This window comes from Desmodus rotundus, chromosome 9, assembly GCF_022682495.2.
Source record: "Desmodus rotundus isolate HL8 chromosome 9, HLdesRot8A.1, whole genome shotgun sequence".
NCBI classification, from domain to species: Eukaryota; Metazoa; Chordata; class Mammalia; order Chiroptera; family Phyllostomidae; genus Desmodus; species Desmodus rotundus.
In genome coordinates, this window is record NC_071395.1 from 107,424,554 (window position 1) to 107,448,424 (window position 23,871).

General features: G+C 53.1%; 1 protein-coding gene across 1 annotated transcript; it reads left to right on the forward strand.

The window, feature by feature from the left end:
- Window positions 1-1,267: 1,267 nt before the first annotated feature.
- DBF4B (DBF4B-CDC7 kinase regulatory subunit) lies at window positions 1,268-22,758 on the forward strand. Its single transcript, XM_053912116.1, has 13 exons — window positions 1,268-1,437; window positions 1,778-1,840; window positions 4,524-4,681; window positions 7,878-8,063; window positions 8,668-8,718; window positions 10,285-10,348; window positions 11,484-11,557; window positions 13,151-13,184; window positions 14,621-14,666; window positions 16,877-16,993; window positions 19,619-19,727; window positions 19,846-19,970; window positions 20,851-22,758. Exons 2-13 carry the CDS (start codon window positions 1,807-1,809, stop codon window positions 21,608-21,610), a joined length of 1,758 nt encoding a protein of 585 aa, XP_053768091.1. The 5' UTR covers window positions 1,268-1,437; window positions 1,778-1,806; the 3' UTR covers window positions 21,611-22,758.
- The last annotated feature ends 1,113 nt before the right edge of the window (window positions 22,759-23,871 follow it).

Below are 23,871 nucleotides of genomic sequence, written 5' to 3' on the forward strand. Positions count from 1 at the left end.
ATCTTTCCAACAACCCTGTGAGGAGATGCTTCTATTGTCCACCCACCTACTGAATAAGGAAACTGAGACAGAGTCACACAACAGGGAACCTCACCAGAGGCAGGAGCTCGAGGACAGCAGCCAGAGCCTCTGCTAGTTGCAAAACACCTGGATCTGGACTGAAATAAATTACCCAAGAACCTGGGTTGGCTTTCCCTGAGCTACAGAGGAGGTTGGCAGGTCACTGGCGTGACTCCTTCATTCACTAAATATTTATTGATTATCCACAGCAGCTCATTGCTCTTGGGTACTGAAAATGTAAAAATAAGTATCACAAAATCCCTGCCCTCAAGGGTTCTCCAGTCCAGTGGGAACAGATGTGTTGAAACTAATAATGACGATATAGTGAGATAAATGTGTTAATGGAGCCTTTTCTGGTGGAGGTTGCAATAGGATACCTAGAAGCAGACGAGGTTAAATTTGCCTCTTGGAGTGGGGTTGGCAGCTGTGAAAGTGAGGGATGCAGAAAGGCTTCCTATTGGAGATGGGAGATGATGCTTACACTTTTCTGAAGAATAAGGAAGAGTTCTTTAAGCTAAAAGACTGGAAGAGAATGGAAGCAGATCCAGATGCAGGGAGCTGTGTGCGAAGGGTTTTCAGGGGGCCTCTGGAGAATCGTAGTATTATTGTAAAAATAGTTTTAACCTTGAGGAACCTTCTGAGAGGGCTGAGCCGCACTTTGAGAACGTTGAGCTAAATTATGATACAGTAACAAATGATGCCAAAATCTGAGTAGCTTACAAGGTTTATTTCTTGCTCATGCTACAGACCCACTATGAGTTGCCCATGGTTCTGTTCCACGTCATCTTCACTAAGGACCTGAGGTTGACAGGGCAGCCTCCAGCTAGGACATCGCCAGTCAGTGCGATGAGGGAAAAGAACTCTCGGTAAACCATCCTGATTTTGAAAACTTGTGCTTGGAAGTGATGTGGTTTTTTTGTTTGTTTTTTCCATCAGCCATAGCATTTCACATGGCCAAGCTTTAGCTCTTCAGGGCTGAGAGGTATAATATTCTGCAGGGAGAGGCCCCACTGGAAGAAATACCAAGTATCTGCAACCAAGAGACAAGAGAGAAAGCGGGGTGGAAAACCAAGGGGGTTGAGAAGGATTTACAGAGTAATATTGCCCTCCTAGGGCCACCGTAGTGAAATCTTGCAGCTACTATTATGTTGTTTAGGGGCGGAGCCGAGAGGAAATTTAAACCGAAGCCGCGGCCGGGAGCGTTTAGAAAGTGATACTCCAGTTACAGAACTGCTGCGGGGGCTCGGGATTCCGAAAGAGCTCTTGGAGTCTGCGGATGCAATACGGCGGCCTTGAGGAAGGAGTGCGGAGACCCAGAAAGAGCCTAGGATTTGGGGGAGCAGGGAAAGGGTACGGATGCCGGGAAGGAGAGAAGGGGTAAGAAGGAAAGCAGAGACGGGTGTAAGAGTTGGAGGGAGGATAACGGGGTCGGGGAGTGGATACAGGTATCGGGGAGCGAATAGATGCAGAAGCTGGGGACGGTAGAGGAATCACAGCAGTCGAGTGGACAGAGATCTGAAGGGGATGGAGGGACTGAGAGGACAATTGCCTGGAAGGTGGCGCGGAAGTAGAGATGGGGTATGGCTAGGGATGGAGGTGAGTCTTGGTGTACTTGGTAGCCGCGTTGGGGATTGTGCAGGATTTGGGAGGCGCAGGGAGAGGATGGTGGAAGGTCGGAGGCTAGTGAAGGTGATTCAGCTGTTTTGCCCTTTTTCAGGATACGATTGCCCCGAGCTGGAGAGTTCAATGGCTGAGAGTAGTCTCCGGGCTCGCGACCTTGGTAGGTAACAGGTCAAAACTAGGGATGGGAGGTCCAAGTTGCTACTCCTGTCCCAGAGCCTCTTGGGGTGAAACGCCGAGACATGTTAGCCCTGTTGGGGTTTTCTAATTATTCGTGGTTTTGTGTGTGGGTGTTGCACGTGTTGATGGATGGCATGGATCATTTAGGATTTCACGGTAGAGGTCAAACAAGAGCTTTCAGTCTGATACTACGAATAAGATTGGCCGACAGATGGAAGTCAGGGCTGTGAAACTCTATTAACCTTATGTTCATGGTTATTTTTATTATAAATTATTAAGTTTATGGATAGACACCCCCAACCAATTATATTAGTATTTTGGCACCTAGTCACTTCCCTCAGTACTCTCCTCCTGTCTTCTAGTATCTTCTAGCTTCAGTCCTGAAATGCTACAGACACGGTATTTGGTTGTTGCCTTTTAGACAGTAATACACTGTACTAAGTTACTCACTCTTCTTGCCCCTGTCTTGTTGCTTTCTTCTGAACGTATTGCTCTTTTTTCTAGAGAACTTTCTCCGAGAGTGTTTTCAAAAGGGAGCTTATGTGACATGCGTTCTGAGGCTTTGTGCCCGCGAATATCTGTATTTCACTCATGTATTAAGATTCTTGAGTCAAAGGTTTTTTCCCTTAATTTTTTTTTTGAAAAATAACAGTAGTTCCTTCATGCAAAAGGTAGATGCCTTTTAAATTTTCATTTCCTTCACTTCAGCAAAACCATGCATTAAGTTGTTATCGTGAAGATTTCCACATATTTTGGTTTCCCGTTGACCTCAGCGGTCTAAGGGCGCGCTGTAGTGGCCGAGCGTGGCTGCGGAGCGCTTGGAACGCCGCCTGTCCAAATTAAGACGGGCCGCGCGGGTGAAATACACGCTGATTCTAAGGCTGAATGTGGAAGAAAATGTGAACTATTTCATTAGTACGTTTTATATTGATATTTTGAAATAATATTTTTAATGTATTGCTAAATAAAATATATGATTAGAAGTAGTTTCGTCTGTTTCTGTTTTTTGGGGTTTTGTTTTTCCTTTTTTAATGTGACTAGTAGAAATCTTAAAATTACTGACGTGGCTCATATTTGTGACTCGTTTTTATTGGCACCAATTGAAAGAATTATAAGATCAAATACATTCTATTCAAAGTATACAAAATGTTAATATATAATCATTAAAATGTAATTAAATTAAATGTCAAATTTTTAATTGTGGAAATAGTTTTCCTCGGTTTTGAAGACCCGTTCCATCTTCTTTGAGCTTCAGTGCGCTGTGCAAAGTCTGCCTCTGTAAACGTTTCTAGCCTCCTCCCAAACCCTGCAGGGCCAGACTGCTCTCTCTGAACCACCTGCCCCCCTCAAGCATGATTGCTCCCTAGCAACAATATTATTATTTTCTATCTTTTTTTGCTTCCAAATTAGTCATTATTGTTGTTTTATACAGGCCATGATTATTTATATTTATACACACTTTTTACCACTTTGTTTAGCATTTCAGTCCTTCCTCTGAGTTACGTTTCCTTCTTTCCAATGTACACCTCTTTGAAGTCCTTTAGTAGTAATGGGTTGGTGATAAATTGTCTGGGGTATTATTTGCTTAAAAAATGTCTGTAATTTACCCTCAATCTTGAATAATTGCTTAGTCAAGTCTAATATTCTAAGTTGACATTTCTTTTCTTGCGTTTTAAATAATTTTTTAAAATAAAATTGAAGTATTTACTAATTTAAATACTTAGAGTCTATCTGGCCATTCTTTTTGGAGTTCTCAGAGATCTAATTTTGCTGTCTCTTATTTCCGCTGATTCTTACCCATGGTGGTTTGTTTCCTCCGTATGTTTTATAGTGTTGGAGTGTGAGCTAATATTTGGTGATACTTTATCGGAGGAAATTCTGGGAACCGTGGTCTGGGCTGTCTGTCTCTAGAGTAGTTTTGCCTTTGATTCTCTGGGGTATGCCAAGTGTTACTAGCTGGGATTACTTTGTACATTAATATCCGTTCCGTGGCGGTGGTAGTGGGGTCTTAGACCACGTAAGTAGTGTGAATGTGAATTCCAGGCTCCTGGGAGGCCTGTGGTTCCGAGTTCTCAGGAAGACTTTCCTTCACACAGAGCCCAGGCTAAGATACACAGTAATGTCTCCTCGGTCAGATGGATTGTTTTCTGGTTCACCTTTTCTAGGTTCATGCAAGAGTTCTCCATTCTGTTCTTGACCAGTAACTACTCCTGTTTTTATGTTTCCATTATCCTTCCTTGCCTTTTTGAGGGTATTTGTTATACTTTAGAATTCTTTTTTCTGTCCAGTCCCTTACTTACAGCTGATAAATAACCTGTACCAGAGAAAGCATCTTGCTTTCTTCAATTGCGTCATATTTTCTTATCAGCTAATGTTCCCTTGAGACTATTAGCTGCTGTGATTGGTATTGCATGTGCTCCTGGAAGGAAGACACAAACTCTTAGGCCCTAACTTATGCCCCTCCATTGAGTTTGGGGACTGGGGGGTTGGATAGAAGAGGAAAACCACCCCAAGGCAGGCATACTGGTCTCGAAGTCTTGTTTGTACACCCGGGGCCTACCCGGGGCACACCACACACAGGCTGTCGGTTGAGGGCTGCTTGACTTACAGGATTCTCTTCCCGCGGACTTCTCACTCTGTTCCTCTTTGTTGTTGTTTTCTAGGGGCTCAGCTAAGAGCGTCCAGTTGTCTAGGAAAGTGCCGGAAGAGCTCACTAGATGCTGGGAAGCGGCAGCCCTTTTCTGGAAAGTCCTTTTACTTGGATCTGCCTGCTGGCAAGAATCTGCAGTTTTTGACGGGGGCCATCCAGCAGCTGGGCGGGGTATGTAGCCTGCCTCTGTCCTGTGACGCATGCGCCTTTGCAGGTTGTAGGGCCGGAGCCGGACAGGGATTATACCTATGTCCTCCAGGTGTCTTCAGTGGTATCGCTACATTTTTCTCCAAAGCAGTTTCAAGTATAAACCATATTTTAAAACAAAGTTAACTTTTTTTCCTAATTAGAAAAATAATATCTGTTTATTCTAGAAATTTTAGAGAACAGGGAACTACTGCAAGTGACAACCATCATTTTAATGTATTAACTTTTTTCTGGACTCTTTTCTTTTTTTGTTTTTTGTTTTCCTTTTTTTAAAAAAATATTTATTTTTAGAGAGAGAGGAAGGGAGAGAGAAAGAGAGAAACATCAATGTGTGGTTGCCTTTTGCACGCCCCCTACTGGGGACCTGGCCTGCAACCCAGGCATGTGCCGTGACTGGGAATTGAACTGGAGACCCATTGGTTCACAGGCCAGCACTACACTCAATCCACTGAGCCACACCAGCCAGGGCTGTTTTCTTTTACAGCTTTGTTGAGATACAATTCGCATACCATACAATTCACACATTTAAAGTGAACAATTCAGCACTAGCTGGGTGGCTCAGTTGGTTAGGGAGTCATCCTGATATGCCCCGGTTTCAGGTTCGATCCCTGTCGGTGCATATACAAGAATCAACCAATGAACGCATCGATGGGTGGAACGACAAATCGATGTTTCTCTCTCTCTCTCCCTTCCTCTGTCTCTAAAATAACTAAATATTTAAAATAAAGTGAACAATTCAATGATTTTAAGTATATTCACAGAGATGTCCAAGTGTGATTACACAGTCAATTTTTAGAGTATTTTCATCACCCCCAAAAAAGCAACTCAGACCCATGTCAGTCAGCCACTTTGGGTAAGGCATTTGCCGAGTTTGAGTCCTTTAAAATATTTTTAAAGCAGCGTACATCATATGGCACTTTTAGTGAGGGTTGGCACAGCATCTCTTGTGGTTAGGAAATAGGATGCTAGTGCTTAGCCCAGAAGAGGTGGGTCACCGGGGAAGCCGCTCAAAGAGGCTCAGGGTGCAGAGGCTCTTTGCAGTCAAACTAACAGAAACCCCGGGGTGCAGAGACTCAGCAGTGGGGACAGCCGAATGGCCACATCTTACACCCAAACTGGCCCAGAAATGCATTTGAACTTTTAGTTTTTCCTGTCAGCTAGCTTTTACTGTATAAAAATCCACCACCGAATTTGGACTTAAGTCAAGCTGTTTCTCATGATTCTCTGGATTGGCTAGGGGGTTTCCCTCACAGCTGCATTTTGCTGGAGGGTCATCTGGGCTGGGAGGACCAAGCTGACCTCACGCACATGTCTGGTGGTTGGTGCCGGCTGCCTCTGGGGCTTCTCATGCGTCCTGTGAGAAGCTCCTTCATGCACAGTGTCTGTGTGTGCGCTGTCACGGTATCCAGGGCGAGCTAGACCAGTGGTGTGCACAGTGGTCTCGGGCAGCTTCCCAGAGGTGAAAGCGGAAGCTGCGAGGCCTCTTGGGGCCCAGGCTCTAGGACTCACATTGTTGTCACCATTCTGCTGGACAAAAGGAACTCTATTCAAGGGGATGGAGGAATAGGTCTCCACCTCCTGATAGAAGGAACAGCAAAGTCACGTTGCAGATGAGTGGGTGTGCTGGGATGGGAGGAATATGCAGCCAGTAAATCATCTACTAGATTTATGTAGGATAATTACCGCCCCACTCCCATGGGCTCTAGCATTTGCTTTTGCCATATTACAGAAGGTAGACAGAGGTATTCCTTTAAGCCATAACTTTAAAGCTTTTAAATTGTGGTAAAACGTATATAACATAAAATATTCCGTTTTAACCATCGTTAAGTGTACAGGTCCTTGGCATTAGTTACATTCACACTGTGGAGTAACCATTAACACGTTTCTGTTTCCCAAACTTCTGTTCCCCCAAATAGAAATGCCATCACCGCTGAGCCGTAACATCCCACTTCCCTGCCCGACAGTCCCTCCTGTCTGTGAGTTTGCCGATTCTGGGTGCCGCAGAGCAGTGGGGTCACTGGTCGTTGTCCTTTGGTTTGCAGCTTGTTTCACTGAGCGTGTTTTTAAAGTTCGTCCACATTGTAGCACGCAGTGAAACTTTATTTCTTTTTGCAGCAAAATTGTATTCCATTATACAGATATACCACGTTCTGCTTATCTGTTTTTCTGTTGGTGGACGCTTGGGTGGTTTCCACGTTTTGGCTGTTGCGAATAATGCCGCAGTGAACGTCGGTGCACAAGTGTCTGTTCAAGTCTCTGTTTTTAATTCTTTTGGGGACATATACTTAAGTGCCAGGTTCCTCATCCAGTCACATGTTAGAGACATTGTGCATCCTTATTTCTGGTGGTGTGCTCGAGCTGGCTACTATAGCTCACAGGAGCCAATTGTTAGCAACTCTTTCCAAGTCCACGTTCGGTGACGTCATGCTGGTGGCCTGACATCAAGCCGTAATGGGAGTATTTACCCCACAGACGTCAGCAAGTGCTACGCAGTAGGAATTTTTTTCCCCCCCAGAGAGTCCGTCATTAAACGTTTGCCAGCTCACTACCGCTTATTTCCATCTTTTCTCCTTCCCACAAATGTGAGTTAAGTGCCGCTGTGCCCCGGGCACTGTGCTGGGCTCGTGGGATGCGAAGGTGAGCCGGACCCTCTCAGGGGGTCCATGAGGGACTTCCAGGCAAGCGAGCACGTAGCTCTGCAGTTGAGTAGCCGCCAAGACCCTTTTTGGTTTCATAGTTTAGGCGCCTTTTAATAGTGTAGCCAGGGTCATAGATACGGGGTCTGGATGTCTCAGTGTATCTTCGCAGAAGAATCGTGGCTTAGCTAAGCTGACCTTTCATCCTGTCCGGCCCCTTCAGCGCGCTCTCCTCTGTGCAGACTCAAGCTGGTCAAATAACTCAAAGCCTGTGGCCTTCTGCTGGGTCGGAGCAGCAGCCCTGGAGACAAAAACCTGCGTTTATATATATATATATATATATAAGCCCTATTATATTTCAGGATGATGTCTACTTGGGGGCCCAGTGCAGAACTGCTTTTGGTCTATTTAAAGACATTGATTCTGGAACTTCTGGCAGCCGAGATTTCCTTCTCCAGCCTCTTGGTATTGATGATTCTTCATCTGCCTTTTGGTGCTCAGCCACCTCTGTGATCTGGTTTCAGGTAATTGAGAGTTTTCTGAGCAAAGAAGTAAGTTACATCGTGTCCAGCCGCCGGGAGGTAAAGGCAGAAGGCCCTGGGATAAGCCGCAGAGGCTGCTCCAGCCCCGGTGAGGTCAGAGTGGAAGCGCCGTCCAGGGCCAGCCCGCCAGCCAGCCACACCAGGCCTTCACCGAAGTCCGTAGACTCGGTAAGAATCTCGTGGAGTAGGAAGGGTGTCTTCTCTACACAAAGGAAGCAAGCCTCAATGAGCCCTTTGAGGCAGCTCTGGTTTTAGCTTCATCTGGTTTAATTTCTCATTGGAATTCAGGGGCTGAAAGTATTTTATCCTAGCTCTGGGTTCAAACATCTCACAGCATGCTTTCCCCATGCTTTTTCTTTTATGACTCTCTGTCCCTTTACATGGGACTGCAGAGAAGAGGTTCAGACACAGTAGGAGGGTCCTCTGTCAAGCAGAGAGGGCTCGTCGACATTGGCCTAGACGTGTCTGCGGGAGAGTGCGGAGACTCATGAGGGAGGTCTTAGAACATCTGTAACCCTTTGACCTCTGGTGCATTCAGAATGCCCTTCTCCACCAGGGTCCAGGCCGCAGCTACCTGTGGGTGACCTGAACTTGGGTGTGGCCTTGCCTTTACCTCTGAAGGGTTCTGTGGGCTCACATTTCAGCCACTCCTGGGCTGTCATTGCTCCCCGCTTTCCGAGACATGACCCAATCCTGGCCCACCCCTCTGTGAATACCTGTTCGTGCACAGGTGGCCTACAAGCATGCCTCGTTGCTCCTCCCTTCCTGGCAGGTGCCGATGAGCAGGGGCAAGGAGCTGCTGCAGAAGGCCATCAGAAACCAGGTGAGCTGCGGGTGCTGAGGGTCTTCAGAAGTACAGATGACCCTCAAACACCGCATGGAGTGTGCGGGTCCACTTAAACGTGGGCTTTTTTCCCCAACAAATACCTGTACTGTTTTTGACTCATGGTTGGGAACCTGTGGATGTGGAGAGTCAGCTGTATTCATTGATCTATGCCGTCTTTTTTTTAACTTAATGTTTTTAAAAAGGTTTTATTTAGTTAGTTTTAGAGAGAAGGAAAAGGAGGGAGGATAAGAGTGAGAAACATCAATGCGCAAGAGAAACATCCATTGGCTGCCTCTCACATGTCCCCCACCGGGGACCTGGCCCACAACGCGGTCATGTGCCCTGACTGGGAATCGAGCTGGCGACCTTTAGGTCTGCAGGCCAGCGCCCAGTCCACAGAGCCACACCAGCCAGGGCTGATCTAGGCCATCTTATGTAGGGGACTTGAGCGTCTGTGGATTTTGGTATCCGTGGGAGGTCGTGGAGAAGCTCCCTCATGGATACTAAGGAACAACCAAGTTTTTGGAGAGCCAAAAGGTATACGCGGATTTTCAACTGTGCAGGGGTCAGCGCCCCCAATCCCTGTGTTGTTCAGGGTCAGCTGTACTAACATAACACACGGCCTGTGAGATGTATTGTCATTACCTTCTTACAAATGAGGAAGTGGGCTTCAGAAGTTAAGTCATTTGTCCCGTCACCCAGGGTGTCAGTGGTCGGGTAAGGATTTGGCTCCTTGGGGTTTCCTCCCCAGAGCCTACCGAGAGAATCTCGGAGGGATGCTGTGGCCCAAAAGCCAGGCTTAGTGAATCTTTTACAAGTAGCTGTTCATCCCTTTTGTGAAAATCCAGAACCATTCGGGTTCAGTGGCAGGCGGAGGAACTGAGGTGATCTCGTGAGAGGAGCCATTAAAGTGGCATCAAGCCCTGGCTGGTGTGGCTCAGTGGATTGAGTGCAGGCCTGCAAACCAAAGGGTCGCCGATTCGATTCCCAGTCAGGGCACATGCCTGGGTTGTGGGCCTGGTCCCCAGTGGGGGGCACGTAAGAGGCAACCACACACTGATGTTTCTCTCCCTCTCTTTCTCCTTCCCTTCCCCTCTAAAAATAAATAAATAAAATCTTCTTTAAAAATAAAAATAAATAAAGTGGCATCGAGATGGGAGCATTGGCTGTGATGAGGGAGGAGGATGCCAGCAGGGCGGGAACAGGCTGCGCAGCGCAGCTTCCTGCCAGGTGATGGTGACTGTCGCTGGTGTTCATTACATACGGCGTGCTGAGAGCCCTCCTCACAGAGGCTGTCCCAGCAAGCAGCTCTCTCCCAAGCACGTGTCCTTCCTGGTGACAAGGTGGCCCGGACAGAGGGTATAGGTAGACCAGCAGTCCATCCCCTCCAGATGTGGCCAGCCCACATGGAGCACAGGGTCTCCCTGAGGGTTGGGGTAGACCCTCCCCAACTCTCTCTGTATGGATGACCCAGAGCTCCCAGAAGCCAGGACAGCCTGTCCCCTGGGTGTTCAGGCCGTGTGGCATCTCATGCCCCCGCCTGGCTCTGCTGCTTCTTTCCAGGGGAGCAGCAGCAGCGTCCTGACCAACGCCCGCTCCTGGGGAGTGAGGATTCTGCATGTGGACGGTACCGTTTCTGCCCAGGGCCCCTGCGGAGGGGAGGACTGGTGCCCGACTGGGAATGTTCCCTTCTAGAGGGCTTGTAGTTGCATGAGCTGGCTGGGGGCAGGTGCACGGAGTTACTGTGCGGGGGAGGGTGCAGACCCGCAGTCACAACAGCAGAGCGTGCGCACCGGAAGGCGCTGTCCCCTTTAACCCACTCGGCCGCGCTCCTCAGACTAATGTGATGATCCTGATTTATAAAGAAGGCAATACCCCTGATACACCCACGACCACTTATCGGGTATTTACTCTGTTCTAGGAATTACCTCCTGTAATTCCCACTGCAGTCCTCTGCCTACTGTACCGTGAGGAGATTGAGCCTTAGAGGGATTAAGTAAATTACCCAGTCTCACCAGGGTGAAGAGTGTGACCCACATGCCAACCTAGTTTGACCCAGCTACACTCCGTGTTATTTCTTTTCTGTAGGGCTGCCTCACGTGATTGCCACCTTTTGCAGGTTGCGATAAACTTACACTGGAATGGCTGTCCTGGATAGGCCGGCAGTGAATGGCTCTGATACCTAGCTCCACTTCGAGTTGGGTTTTCTCTGATCCTGGAGGGTGGCGGGTCCCGATCCAGCCTGGGATCTGCCAGGGGGGTAGAGAACTGTGCGTGGGAAGGTGCTTGTCTGGGAGGCAGGGGTTCCATTGTCGCCAGAAAGTCAGCTATTTCTGACTTGATCCAGTTTCTTGCCTTCCTGCGTGTTAGAGAAGCTCCGGCATGTACAGCCCCCGCTGGGGCTTCCCTGCTAAGGGTACATCTGAGTAACTCGGGCGGCTTGGTCGCCCCCACAGAAGCAGGTCTTCAGAAGTAGCTGAAAGCCCTTTGTGAGCCAAAGCCACTTTGTGTTCAAGAGTCGTATTCAGTGCCACAAAAGAGCAGGCAGCCAGCTCAGGTCCTTTTCCAGGGAGAGAGGACCCTGCCGTTCATTTGATTATCAGCAGGTGCAGAGGTGACGCATAGCCAGAAGGTGGCAGGCAAGGTTGGTGTGACCCAATGTGCGGTGCCTGGTGAGACTCAGTGCCGAGGCCCCAGAGGGGGCTTTGCCGGGGACATGAGGAGTGGGAGCCTGGAGCCGCAGCCCTCTGGTTTCTCCACAGAGATGACGATGCACGTGCAGCAGCTCTCTTTAGATGCTTTGCATCTGCAGCAACGAGGGCCAGAGAAGCCTGAGGTGGGTCATCCCGCTGAACCGGAGGGAAGTGGGCGGTTTGCAAACTGTGAAGTCCGTGGCAACGTTAGTAAATCCATGTGTCACCCAAGCCTTCTGTTCCCGGCCGTTCTGGAACAAGTAAGAGGAGCGCAGCCTCTCTGTGAGCTCATCCCTGGCGTGCATGGCCTGCCCTCCCCTCCCAGTGCCACCTGCCAGTCTTCGTGGTACGCTGAGGCACGCACTGCCACCTGGGCCGTGGACAGGCCTGGCCTAGAGAAAACGCAAATGCCCATGGCCTGCTGGCCAGGCTGCCTTCCTGGGGATGTCTGTTGGCCCGGGAATGAGCCTGCAGAGAGCATGGGTGAGGCCTGCGGTGGGGGGTGTGGTTTGAAATAGCTGCCGTATTCCAAATTCTGGTTTGGCTTTTCCTTCTGTTGCTGGAGTTAGAACTGCGTGTGCCACATTGAAACAGCCCCTGCTGATTTAAAGCCACAGTGCTTTCATCTGGCCAGAGTCTGAGGCAGGACCCAGCCCTGCGGGCCCACGCAGGAGCAGAACCCACAGTGGCAGCAAACCCCCGGATGGTGTGCTGCTTGGCCTCAGTACCCCTCGCCCTCTGGTCTAGGGGTCTTTGGGGTTTTGCTGCTGCTCCTGCTGAATAGGTTTGCATCCTCGCAAGTAGAAAGGTGTGCAGTGAAAGCCCCTCCCCTCCAGCCTCAGTTCCCCGGCCTGGCGCTCCCTCCCTGAGATAAGCAGAGTGAACACTTCCTCAGGCAGCCTTCCAGGACTCCACGCATTTACAGCTGACGGGCTGAAAATACCCCTCTCGTGCAAGTGCACAGCATCATTACTTTGTTCACTTAATAATCTCTTCTTTAGATACTTGGGAGTCTTCCGGAGTGAGTTCTGGGTACAATCCCCGCATGCGTGGGGACGTAGGGGGGTGTCTCTGGGGAGTCTTTGCCTTGGAGGCGTGGCCTGGGGGAGGATCTGGGAGTCATGGATTCACTGGCTCCTTCATCTTGCCCCATCCCCCACCTCTGCTGATTTCTTAATTCTTTCCATTTAGTACTAGCTTTGTTTGACCTTGGCCTACATGTTGGTTTTGACCCACAGTCAGGGCACATGAGGTAGGGCACAGAGAAGTAGAAGGCGCTGCCTTCACCCTTGTCCTGTAACCTGACCTGAAATGCCCGCGCGCCTGGACGGCCTTGCACTGACAAGCTGCCGTCTGGGGAGCACCCGCTCTGTGTCAGGCCTGTGAGCTGCCCCCACCCGTTTGTGCCACATCCGAGCAGGTGGCGCGTGCTCCTCATATCACAGGTGGCCCCGCGCCACTTCCCACCCACCCGGGCCCGTGGGGCTCCACAGCTCTGGCCGTTGCTCCGGCCTGCAGTCCCTCCACAGAGTCAGCTTGAGATTCACACACAGTGCTCACCCCTCGCTGTCTCCCTGGGGAGGTGGAGGGAGCCTCTGTGCTCAGGTCAGCTCTAGCTGAGGGCCCGGCCGACAACGGGAAGCAAAGTGGGGCAGACTCGCAGCGACGCAGCTCACCAGCCCGCTCGACCCCCCTGGCTCCCTCACATCCTTAACCTATTTTCCCTTTCCATTTAGGGAACATGTCCAGCCGAGTCAAGAACGCGGAGAGGTCAGTGTGGTACCTGTTCCTCATCTAATTGCCATCCCTCCCTTCCTAAATGCTTCCCTGCGACTCCCTCTGTGGCAGCATCTGCTCGCTTTTCTGCGGCAGGAAGCAAGGCCAGGTTGTGTTATCCCAGCGTGTTACCAGGGCCTGGGCTTTGGGGAGGACAGTGGCAGGAGAGGGGTGACCCTGAGTGAGTCTGGAGCTGCTGGGCCAGGGCTTCTCCTTAGAGCCAAGACCCCAGGTGGTCCTGCTGGCTCCTGCATCCTCTGGCTGTTCCTGGCCATCAATTGAGGTTCCGCATCCTTTTCCCTCTGATTCAGGAGCAGTTTGGAGTGGGCAGTTGAACAGCTGCCTACCACTTTCAGAAATGCCAAACTCCCCGAAACTGACAAACAGGCAGATTGACAGGCCCGCTCCCGGCTCCTCTTGGGCAGCAGGGGAGTTTCTCCCCCTGGATGTTTCTCCCGAAGATGCTCTTTAGGTGGCATTTATTCGTGCACAAGCGGGAGCTAAGAAAAGTCACTTGGCACCTCTCATGTTCGAAATTCAAGGAAACCTATGGGGGAATTGATTTTAATAACTGTCTCAGTTAATTAGACAAGGGATCGCCCCCAAAAAAGTAATTAACAGGAGCTGCCTCTGTGCAAGGAGAAAGTCTGCTTTTTTTGCTTGGGTGCTGGCGGCTTCCTCGGATGGGTCTGGAAGCTGTGAGATGCCAGCCTCTGTGGAGATGGTGGCTGTCACTTCTGCCCAGGCTCGCAGCCCCTTTGGCAGGACCTCCGGTCACCACGGGAAGGTAGAAATGGTTCTTAAGGCCTAAGAGATTTTGTACCCTGTGCTAGAAACTCTCTAGGGGATGAATCTCTTGATTAATTGACTCCAAATTTGTCCTCCCAGAGAACCCTTTTGCCCTATTTTTGGGGGTGGGGACACCAGATTTCACCTTTGATGTGTTTTTTTTTTACCATCCTTCTGCTAAGATCTCTAAACACTCTTTAGCTCTCTTCCTCTCCTCCCCCCGTAAAAAACAAAACAAACCCAGGGTCCTCATGGAAAATTCTGCCTGGGAGTGTCCCCAGGCCCCTCAGCATTCTGAGACACCAGGAGTAAAGGTCTGGGAAGGAGCTTGTAGCAGCGGCTGGGTCCCTCCTGCTCAGCTCGGTTTCTGCCTGTCAGTGGGCAGCCCCCAGAACCCGTGTGCGGAAGGGTTCGCCATCCTAGGACCCCAGGCACCTTGCAGCCTCTCCCGCCGACGGTGGAACACTTTCTCCCAGCTTAGAGGCTGGAAGAGATGGGAGCGGGTAGCTTACCTCTGCCAAGTGCGCACCTTGGGACCGCGTGTGTCCCAGCTCTGAGAGGCTCTTAGGCTTTGGCAGGGTCCTGCGCTGGAGCAGAGAGATGAGCAGACAGAGAGCTAACAGTGCACGCTTCCTTTCCAGTGGCCAGACTAAAGGCACCGTTCCTCAAAATTGAAGACGAGAGCGGGTGAGTGGGGCCTGCTCCCTCTCCTCTCACCCCCACCAGGCCCCCACAGAGGAGAGAGCCTAAGCTGACCGGGGGTCGTGGAGTCCCTCAGCCCTGTAGCTTTGCCTCCCCAGAAGCCGCGTTCTCGCCCTGTGGTGGAGAAGTCTCGCACAGACTGGGAGGAGGAGCCCCTGAAGGCCGCGTGGCCTGGCTGACGCTCCCCTAGGCAGGCCACGAGTCAGAGGTTGACGATCCCAGGTGCAAATCTCCTCCTTTTAACGCTTGGCTCATTGAAGTCCCGCCCAGGCTCGTTATCTCTCCATGTTGTTTACTCCTTACTCCTCGCTGGGCGCCGACACCGGCAGTTGCATCATTGCTGGACCCAGAGCGGGGCCAGTGCAATGGTCTTGGCTGCAGTGAGGGTGCTGGGGTGCTGCTGGGGCTCCCTTGTGCCCGAGGAAGCCCTTCTGTTGTGCCGGGCAGGACCCTCTTCTGGTACTGGTCCGTGAGGCAGCCCTCGGTGGGAAAGAGGCCACCCTCTTCCTCATGGGGAAACTGAAGTCAGAGAAATTAGCAACCTGCACCAGCCGCTTTACTAAGGAAGCTTAGCCGAGGCTGGAACCCAGGTGCTGTAACTGTCCTGCCTGGCACCCCCTCCGCTCTGCCCCATGTACCGTGAGGGCCCCTTTCGATCTAGAGCAGGGAGGTCGATGACCACCTGATGAGCTCGTAGCCACCCGGGCTATCACTGACTCTTCAGTAAGTACTAGATCAAAAGGCCATGTGAATCTGTAATTATCTCAAAAGGTTTTTGAAAAGAGAGAAGGCCCATGTGTACCCATCAGAGAGTCCGGGCACCAGAATTTTCTGGGCCCCTCCCCCTCACACAGGGCAGCTAAAGGACCCAGTCCCTTGAGCCTGGCATCTGCCTGTCCTCCAGGCGGCCCTGAGTTGCCATCTCGGTGCCTGTACACAGTACAGAGTTGGCTTTGGTGGCCCAAAAATGAGTGTCAGGAACACAGGGATGGCGATGAGGTGCTGCCTCCTCCATTTCCAGTGGGATGGAGCGCATGTTCCTCCATCACAGCCTCTTCCCAACCAGTTAAACACAAGGAGGCATGACGCACACGCAGCGGCTGAGAGCCCACCGGTGCTTCCGGGGCTCTCCCTGCACGCGGCAGGCACAGGTGATGCCACTGTCACCGTGGGGGGGTACACGTGCTTGTGCACCCCCAGCGTGAGAGGCAACAGAAGAGATTCGAGTGGAGCTGGGGTTTCCCATGATCCTTTTGCATGCTGTTCTGAAACAGGTGCTCTTCAAACCCTAATAGCCCTACCGTCCTCAACATTCCAGCCTCCTAAGCAGAAAGAAAACAACACTGAAAAGAAAGAAATGGGGTACCAGGGCTGTGGAGAGCACCCCCTTCTGTTCAAGGATCTGCGAAATTTGTTAACTCATTCCTGAGGCCACAGGGCTCTCGCCGAGCCACCCAGGAAACCATAGCCCACACCCCCCTCCCCTGGAGCACAGGCCATGGCACCAAACACGGAGGGTTGGGGGGAGCCCACACTTACGTCACAGGGCGTGCTGAGCGTCCCCACATCGTCAGACCTGGCTCTGAGCTCGCATGGGAGCAAGCCGGGCAGACCACCAGAACCGCTCAGTGCCGGGCTGACTCTGCAGAACCCTCACTGCACCTCCTCGGCTCAGAATACTCCACTTCAGAGGGTGCAAAGGAGCGGCCCAGAGCGAACGTGCTGCTTCTACTGGAGCGGGAAAATCACTGCTCTGGTTTAAACACTTCCATTTAGATTCTGCAGGGCTGGAGTCCTCAAAGGTCGTTTCAGGGTCAAGAAACAAAATGGAAGTGTGGGGAGAACTAGATCAGGGGTTGGGAGACAGGGCTTCTGGTCTGGTCTTGGCCACATACTGGCCGTGAGCCCTTGGGTGAGTTCCAGCACCTTTTGGGCTTTCTTTACTCCACGTGCTTCACTCAGCTTGGGGTGGCTGCAGGGCTCAGGTAAAACTGAGGATAAACAGCCTTGAATAGTCAGGAAGAGCTTAAGCATGAATTTATCCTGTTAGGGCTGGTGAGAGTTGTTTCAGAACCTGGAAGGCGTGCGGGTGAGAGTCCACTCTGTCAGGGTTGGAACTCGAGGGGTTGGGCTGGCCCCCCCTTCATCCTTTTCCTTCCGCACGATAGTGAAAGTGGAAGTTTTCTGTGTTTCAGGAAGTTTCGTCCTTTCCACCATCAGTTTAAGTCCTTTCCAGAAATTTCTTTTCTGGGACCCAAAGACGCAAGTCCCTTTGAGGCCCTGACGACCCCGGGCAGCTCACACCGTACCAGGTGGGTTTTTCTGGTCCCCGAATGACAAGGGCTGGTCACAGGCCGGAGCCCTTCCCTCAGGGGCCCTCCGGTCGGACTGGGAATGGCCATGTGCTGTCTCCGTATGCGAAGTCTGCTCTGGGAACTCAGCCCAGAGCAGAGACAAGGCGCGCTCATCCGTTCCATTTGGTGTTCTCCGTTCCCACTGAAGGATTTGACTCGTGTCCAGAGGATGGTAGTCTTGTTTCTGAAACTCAAGTCTATGGACCACGTTCATCAGAGTCCCCTGGGGTCCCATTAAAAATGCAGGTTCCTGGCCCTGGCCTGGTGGCTTGGTTGGAGCCTCATCCATACACCAAAAGGTTGCAGGTTCAATCCCCTGTCGGGGTGCGAACAGGAGGCAACCGATCAAAGTTTCTCTCTCCCATTGATGTTTCTCTCCCATCAGTGTTTCTCTTTCTCCCTTCTTCTCTCTTCAGAATCAATAAACATCCTTAGGTGAGGATTTTTTTTAAATGCCAGGTCCTGGACCCCACATCACATGCACAGCATCACAGTCTGTTGATGGAGCCCCAGAAGCTGCATCCTCCCGAGCTCCCTGGGTGACTTGGTGCATGTCAGCATTTGAAGCCTTTGGGCTAAATATGAGGAGTAACTAAGGGGCAGGGACCTTAGTTATTTAGGCATTGTGTGGCCTCAAGTGGCTTAGGGGCTTATTGGTGTCCCTACTCTGCAGATAAGTGAAATTTGAACTTCGCTAACCAAAGTGCAAAGAGAATGAGGTTCAGTTGATGGGCCAGATGCCTTCTCAGGCCCTTTCTAAGTTCTGGGACACATGGATAGTTCATAGACCAGGAGAACAGGGCAGAGCAGACTCGGCCGTTGAGACTCCTGGCCACGGAGGCTGGTGGGTCCCCAGCAGAGGGAGGCGGCAGGATCAGGAAGTAGCGCAAATGGGAAGAAAACCAGAGGGGGACATGGCAATAGGTAGAGGGGAGGAAAGGGAGAAGGAGCTGAGGTGAAGCCCAAGTGCCCTTCACACCTTCCCTAGAAGGTGCAAAGGGTACTGCAGAGCCAACCAGGGGCCCGAAAACTCGGGCTGTAGGTGGCGCTGTGCCTTGGATGGCCTTGGAGTCGTGGAGGGACCGAGGGGATAAAGGGAAGGTGCTGAGGCAGTGAGGCTTTGGTGTCTGCACGTGAGGAGAATAGAGAGGATGTTGGCCAGGGTTCCATGTGTGTGTAAGATCAGTGGGAGGAAATGTTTAACTTTTAAATTTAAAAATTATTTTGGTTCAAAATCCAAGCATTTACAGAGGGTTTAAAGCCTCCCACAGCCGCCCTCTAATCTCCAGGCTGCGGGCCTCTCTCCAGAGGGTTTCTGTGTACAGAGGTGCCCTGTGCCCCCTCTTCCTCACACAGAGAGCCGCGCGAGATCCACTGGGCTGGGTCCTGCTTTTGCCGCTTACTGTATCTTAGGTTACTTTGCTATTCGTACCTAAGAGCATGCTCACTCCCTCGGATGGCTGCAGGGCACTCCACCTCGAGGATTTCCTGTACTCACCCAGTCGCTTATTGATGGATGCGGAAAGTATTTTCAGTCTTTGCTATTATAAAGGAGGCTGCAGTGAATGGTCTTGTTCAAGTATGTTTGCAGTATAAATTCCTAAAAGTGGAAATACTGGGTCAGAGGGTGCCTGCATTTCTAATTTTGCAGCCAAATTGCTTTTCGTGGAGGCGACGCCAGCAAACACTGACCCACCCCCTTGGCTCCTGCTGAGAGCTGTGGGACTTGCTGAGCTAGGCCGACCTGCTAGATGAAAAACTCTCTCTGTAATTAGAATCTTCATTCTTGCTCGTCTCGAACAAGGTTCAGTCTGTGTTGCTTGGTCACTTGAGTTTCTCTGTGCACCTTGGGCATGTCATTCGCCCGTTTCTCTCCAGTTATCGATCACTTTCTTGGGGGTTTCCAAGGAGCCCGTCTCTGTGTAGTTGTGTATACCACCCCCCACTGGTGGTTTCTCTGAACTTCGCTTGTTTTCTGCCAGTCGTACATTTTCTAAAACTGCCTGTAGTTTTTTGTTTGGGGGGGTTGTGTCCTACTTAGAAAGTCCTCAAAGGGATCTGTTTTGGACGTGTTGAGTTTGCTTGGATGGCCCAGTAGCAACAGCCTACAGGCTGTTTGAACTCCGGGAGGAATAAAACTCAAATGCAAAGTCAGTTTTGAGGAAGATTTGAAAGTCCTCGGTGGGTGTCGGGGCAGCTGTGCAGGGGACGTGCGAGGTGGAGGAGGGCAAGGGCGGCACAGTCCCCTCACTACTGTTGAGGCTTTTCCCCTTTCGCAGTGTAGGTCAGACGAATGTGGGTTTGGGTAGGAGCGCAGGGCTGGAACTGCCCTTCAAAGGAGTCCAGCCGCCACCCACCGCCACGTGTTTTCACCTGCAGTTCGAGGTGTGTGGGTGGGGAAAGGATGGAGCTGGGACGAGGTGCCCACAGGAGGTCTCGTCTTCCTTGTTGCCTCTCCCGCGCCCTTGGACAAGTGGTGCCGGGTGTGGCGGGCCTGCCTGTGCCCGCCCAGCTCCCTGGCTGGACGTTCCGCTCTGAGAACCCCAGCAGTGACCGCTTTCTCCCACCCTGTTCCCTCCCCAGAGAGTCCAAGGACCGGGAGGCAGGCCGCCGGCCCACCACCCATGCTGCGCGCAGGAGGAGGAAGGGGTACTGCGAGTGCTGCCACGAGGCCTTTGAGGAGCTCCACGGGGTGAGCCCCTCCCGCTGAGGGTCGCCGGACTGCCCCGGAGGGCCCTTCCCTGCCAGGCGCTCCCTGGCGCCCCGCGCCGGCCTTGTCTAACGCCCTGTGCCGCCTCTCTCCCGCGCAGCATCTGCAGAGCGCCCAGCACCAGGGCTTTGCCCGAGAAGCCCGCCCATATGCAGAGGTCGATCACATCATCACCCAGCTCAGCCACAGCTTCGTGGACATCCCCTTCCAGGCCAGTCTCCCCAGGTGAGCGCCCAGCCCTGCCCAGGGTGGCGGGTGTGGCTACGTCTCCCCCTTCCGCTGCCACCCTCTCTAGGTGGGGGGGCCCCTCAGGATGGCCGGCTGGAACCAGGCTGTGGCGTTTTTCTCTTTCCTCACCTTTCTTTCCCCTCGCCTTCTATATTGTTCACTTTAGAGATGCTGGGGCGGGAAAGGCCTCCACTCGTGGCTTTAACCAATTGGAACTGGACCCAGAGCGGGGCGCAGCGCCCTTCCTAGCACTTGGGCACGGCCACAGTTGTCGGGGCGGAGAGAACCTTCAGCAGTTGTACTTACTGCTGGTCATGTGTCTGGTCATTTCAGCCTGTCCCGCCTTCCAGAAGTGTGGAGGGGGGATTTCTGGGTCTCTCCCAGGTGGATGAAGAGCCAGGTCTTTCTGCCGCTCCTGAAGTCACCCCCGGAAAGAAGGGTTGCGGGTGCGTCAGTGGAATTCCAGGGCTCTGAGCTTCCATCAGGGCGCTGTGGCTTCACCTCTCAGCCCAAGTCTCTACCTCGGGCCTCACTTCCTGAGCCCAGCTTGGGCCGCCAGGCTCTGCTGCTTCCTCCGGCCGCCAAAGGGCACAGCCTCCTCTGTGAAGTTATTAAGTGGAACAGCCTCTAACCTGTTCCTCTGGCCAGCGCTGACCACAGGCCACAGAGCCGAGAGGCACGGGTGGCGCTGGCCACTGCTGCAGGGTCTGACCCCCAGAGAGGGCCTTTCACGGAGCCCCAGAGGTGGCAGGTCTCCTCAACACCTGACAGCCCGCAAGGGAAGCACTACGCGTGCCCCCGGCCCAGCAGGGTCCCAGCTTCCTGCCTGCTTTGCCGTTGAGCCCAGTGGCCCAAAGGGTGTTTCTGCCCCCCACAGGCAGCCAGGCGCCCCAGCTTTGGACCGTGACCTCCTGTGTCCTGAGACGCTGTCTCCCAGCCAGCCCACCTGTGACAGGGCAACATCTCCCAGGACGAGGGAGGAAGATGACCTCCAGGCCCCAGACGGCCCGGAACAGGACAGGGTGGTGGATGGCATGAAGGCACCGGCTGACCGTGTGGGGGCTGGTGCGGTGCCCGGACCAGCAGCAAGCGGCCAAGACCTGGGGGGGTCGGCTGATGCCATTGTGGACTCCCCAGGGACACGGGTGTCCAGGAGCCCTACTTGCCAGTGCCTTCCGACCAGCTGCGGTTTTGCGGACCTCTCCTCTGGCCCCGACCCAGCACTTGTTGGCCACAAGCGGAAGGCTCAGTTCCCCGGTGGCAATGCCGAGAAGAGGCCAGGGGTCTCCTGGCCACAGGCCTCATTCTTTGTCCCAAGAGCCCTCAGCCCCTGTGGCACCTGGACAACCGATGGCAGACAGCTCTTCTCCCTTCCCCTGTCAGGCCAGGAGTCCAGCCCCTTGACGTCCGTCCTGCCCTTGTGCCCCCCACAAACCAGCCTCTCCCTCCCAGACCCATTCCCCTGGCAGCTCACAGACAGGCCGGCCCCCTGGCCTGGAGGAGGATACTCTCCAGGTTCTGAGGATTCTGAGTGTGCAGCCCCTAGCCCTGTCTCTCAACAGACTGACCAGCCTCCCAGCTGCTCTGCAACTGCAGGCCGCCTGGCAGCCCACCTGCACTCAGCTGCAGGCACATAGCCCCCAGGAGGGCCTGCAGAGAGCCAAGCTACCTCTCTCCCCAGCCCTCTGCCAGCCAGTGGGGAAGCCAGCCTCTCCCAGCCCCCTGCCTCCCCATCTCCCGGCACCAGCAGCAAACTGCTCTTGTGCATCACTCAGGGCATGAAGTTCTTCATGGGGCCAGAGCTTCTGGCTGGAGGGCCAGGTGTACAGATAAAAGTTACACCTCGCCAAGTGCTGCACACCTAGCCAGGGTAGAACAGAGACACGGAGGAGGTGTAGCACCCCAGGGCCTTTCCAGCAGAGCCCGAAGGAGCCTGGGGCTGGGCCTTTGAAGTCCAAGTGAACAGCTGTGGCCGTGGCCAAGCTCTGGGCTGGACAGACCCGTTCCGCCCACCCAGGCTTCAGGTGAGACCAAGGGAGTATAGGCTTAGGGACTGCCCTCTCCTACCCCTGCCTCCAGCCACGTTCCTGACTGGGCAGGGATCTGTGATGGGCTTGTCCAGCCATGGCCAGCTGCCTACTTGCCAGGAGGCAGAGGCGAGCTTGGCATAGGAAGGGATTACAGAGAAGCTGGAGCAGCGGGAACCCTGGCCTGGCTTCCTGTCCCTCTGCAGGCACCTGCCTCTTTGCAGAGACCAGGGTTGATGTGTGTTCCCCACCCCCACCCCAGCCTCCTTTCCCACAAGCATGTGGCTCTCCTGCCTTCTGCAGTGCCTGTGTGTGTCCCCTCCCCCAGCCCCCCACGCTGTGCACACAGATCCTTGGGAACATATGAAGCAGAGGAGGGGCTCAGCGGCTGCACTCACAGAGCTCCCTCCCCCCGCACTTAGTGGGGGCCCAGCACTGACCTTGCCCCTGGGCCCAAGATGTGGCCAGGTCTGCGTTTGGGGACAGACTCCTCTCTGCTCTTTCCTGCCTCAGTCTGGGCCGCCCACCCGGGGCTCTGTTCCAGGGTCAGCAGCTCCCCAGCCAACTTCTCCATCACCCTCTTTGCTCCCCCCCCTTCCTCCCTGAGGACCTCCCCCCATTTCCCTCAGCCAAGCCATTAATCTGGAGACATAGATGGGTTTGCTATCGATTCTTTGGCCACTTTTTTTTTTATTACATTTTGTACTGTGGTTCTTCTCACCCTTCTCTGCCTCTGTGTGTTTGTCTCTTTAAATGTTGAAGCTACGAGAAGCCTGGTGCCATTCTGTTCCCATTTCGGAGGCAGAAGGGGGGCCCAGCTGCGGGTGAGGACCTGAGTTGTTAGTTTGGAAATAGAGCAACTGTGTGCACAGCCGCCACGGAGGTCGTGCTTGGCCTTTTTATGCTATTCCTGTTAAATTTCACAATTAATCTCGGTTCAGGAACTGTAAATAAATTTGTTAATAACAAATAGCAAAGAGATGGGGCTGGAAAACAGAGGGCCAGGCTTTCCTCTGCCCCTCAGTGACCCGAGGCCATGCTGAGGACCCAGTGGACATGGACAGAACAGCTGTCCATCAGGACAGGAGCCTCCTGCAAGCCAGAGAACCCATGTGAGTGCCCCCGCCCCTGCCCCGGAGGCCTGGCCCCTGAGGGCGGAGGGCAGCTGGGGCTGCGCCTGTCCAGTCTCCTCGGGTCACCCACCTGGCTCTGCTATCCGCGGAGCGGTCTGCTGTGGAGGACGTGCTCACCACCCACGGCCAAGGAAACTCCTTTGCTCTTACTCAGACCCTGCTGAGGGCCTTGTCCCCTTCCCCGAGGCCCAGACAATGGCTTCCTTCTGATCCCTGGCGTGACGCGTGGCGATGCCTTGTCCCCCAGGGCCTTTTCCCCCTCTGGATGAGATGTTCCCCCCACCCCTGTCTCAGACCTCGTCTCCGATGTCTTCGCATGCTGCCCACTCCGACCACACCAGGTTCTGACACCCTCCTAGCCATCTGCCCAGGACCTCACATCCAGCTGAGTGGCCTTCCCCTCCCAACTCAACGACCTTGACCTTGGATGCCACATCTCAGCCAGGTCTCAATTCCAGCCTCCAGGATACAAATTTAGAGGGGACCCAGGACAGAGGGGTGCTACGTGACACATATTGGGCCCCTCAGTGGCTCCTTGACATGGGAACTGTCCTTTTACTCCCTCGCTCTCAGCCAATGGCCTTAACTCAGACTCAGCAGGCACTACCTCATCCTGCTCAGTCCCCCTCCCATACCTGACTCAAAGGAAGCAGTATCCTTCCCACCCACAGCCCCCCCCCCCCCCCCCCCCCCGCCAAGTCAGCCTGTGCCTGTGCTTGCCAGCCCACCCCAGCCAGT

Excerpts from the sequence above, each read along its gene's own strand:
- DBF4B (XM_053912116.1), top strand. The coding sequence starts at position 1,807 with ATGGCTGAGAGTAGTCTCCGGGCTCGCGACCTTG. Across the intron at positions 4,682-7,877 it reads CCATCCAGCAGCTGGGCGGG|GTAATTGAGAGTTTTCTGAG; the intron begins GTATGTAGCCTG and ends ATCTGGTTTCAG. Across the intron at positions 8,719-10,284 it reads AGAAGGCCATCAGAAACCAG|GGGAGCAGCAGCAGCGTCCT; the intron begins GTGAGCTGCGGG and ends GCTTCTTTCCAG.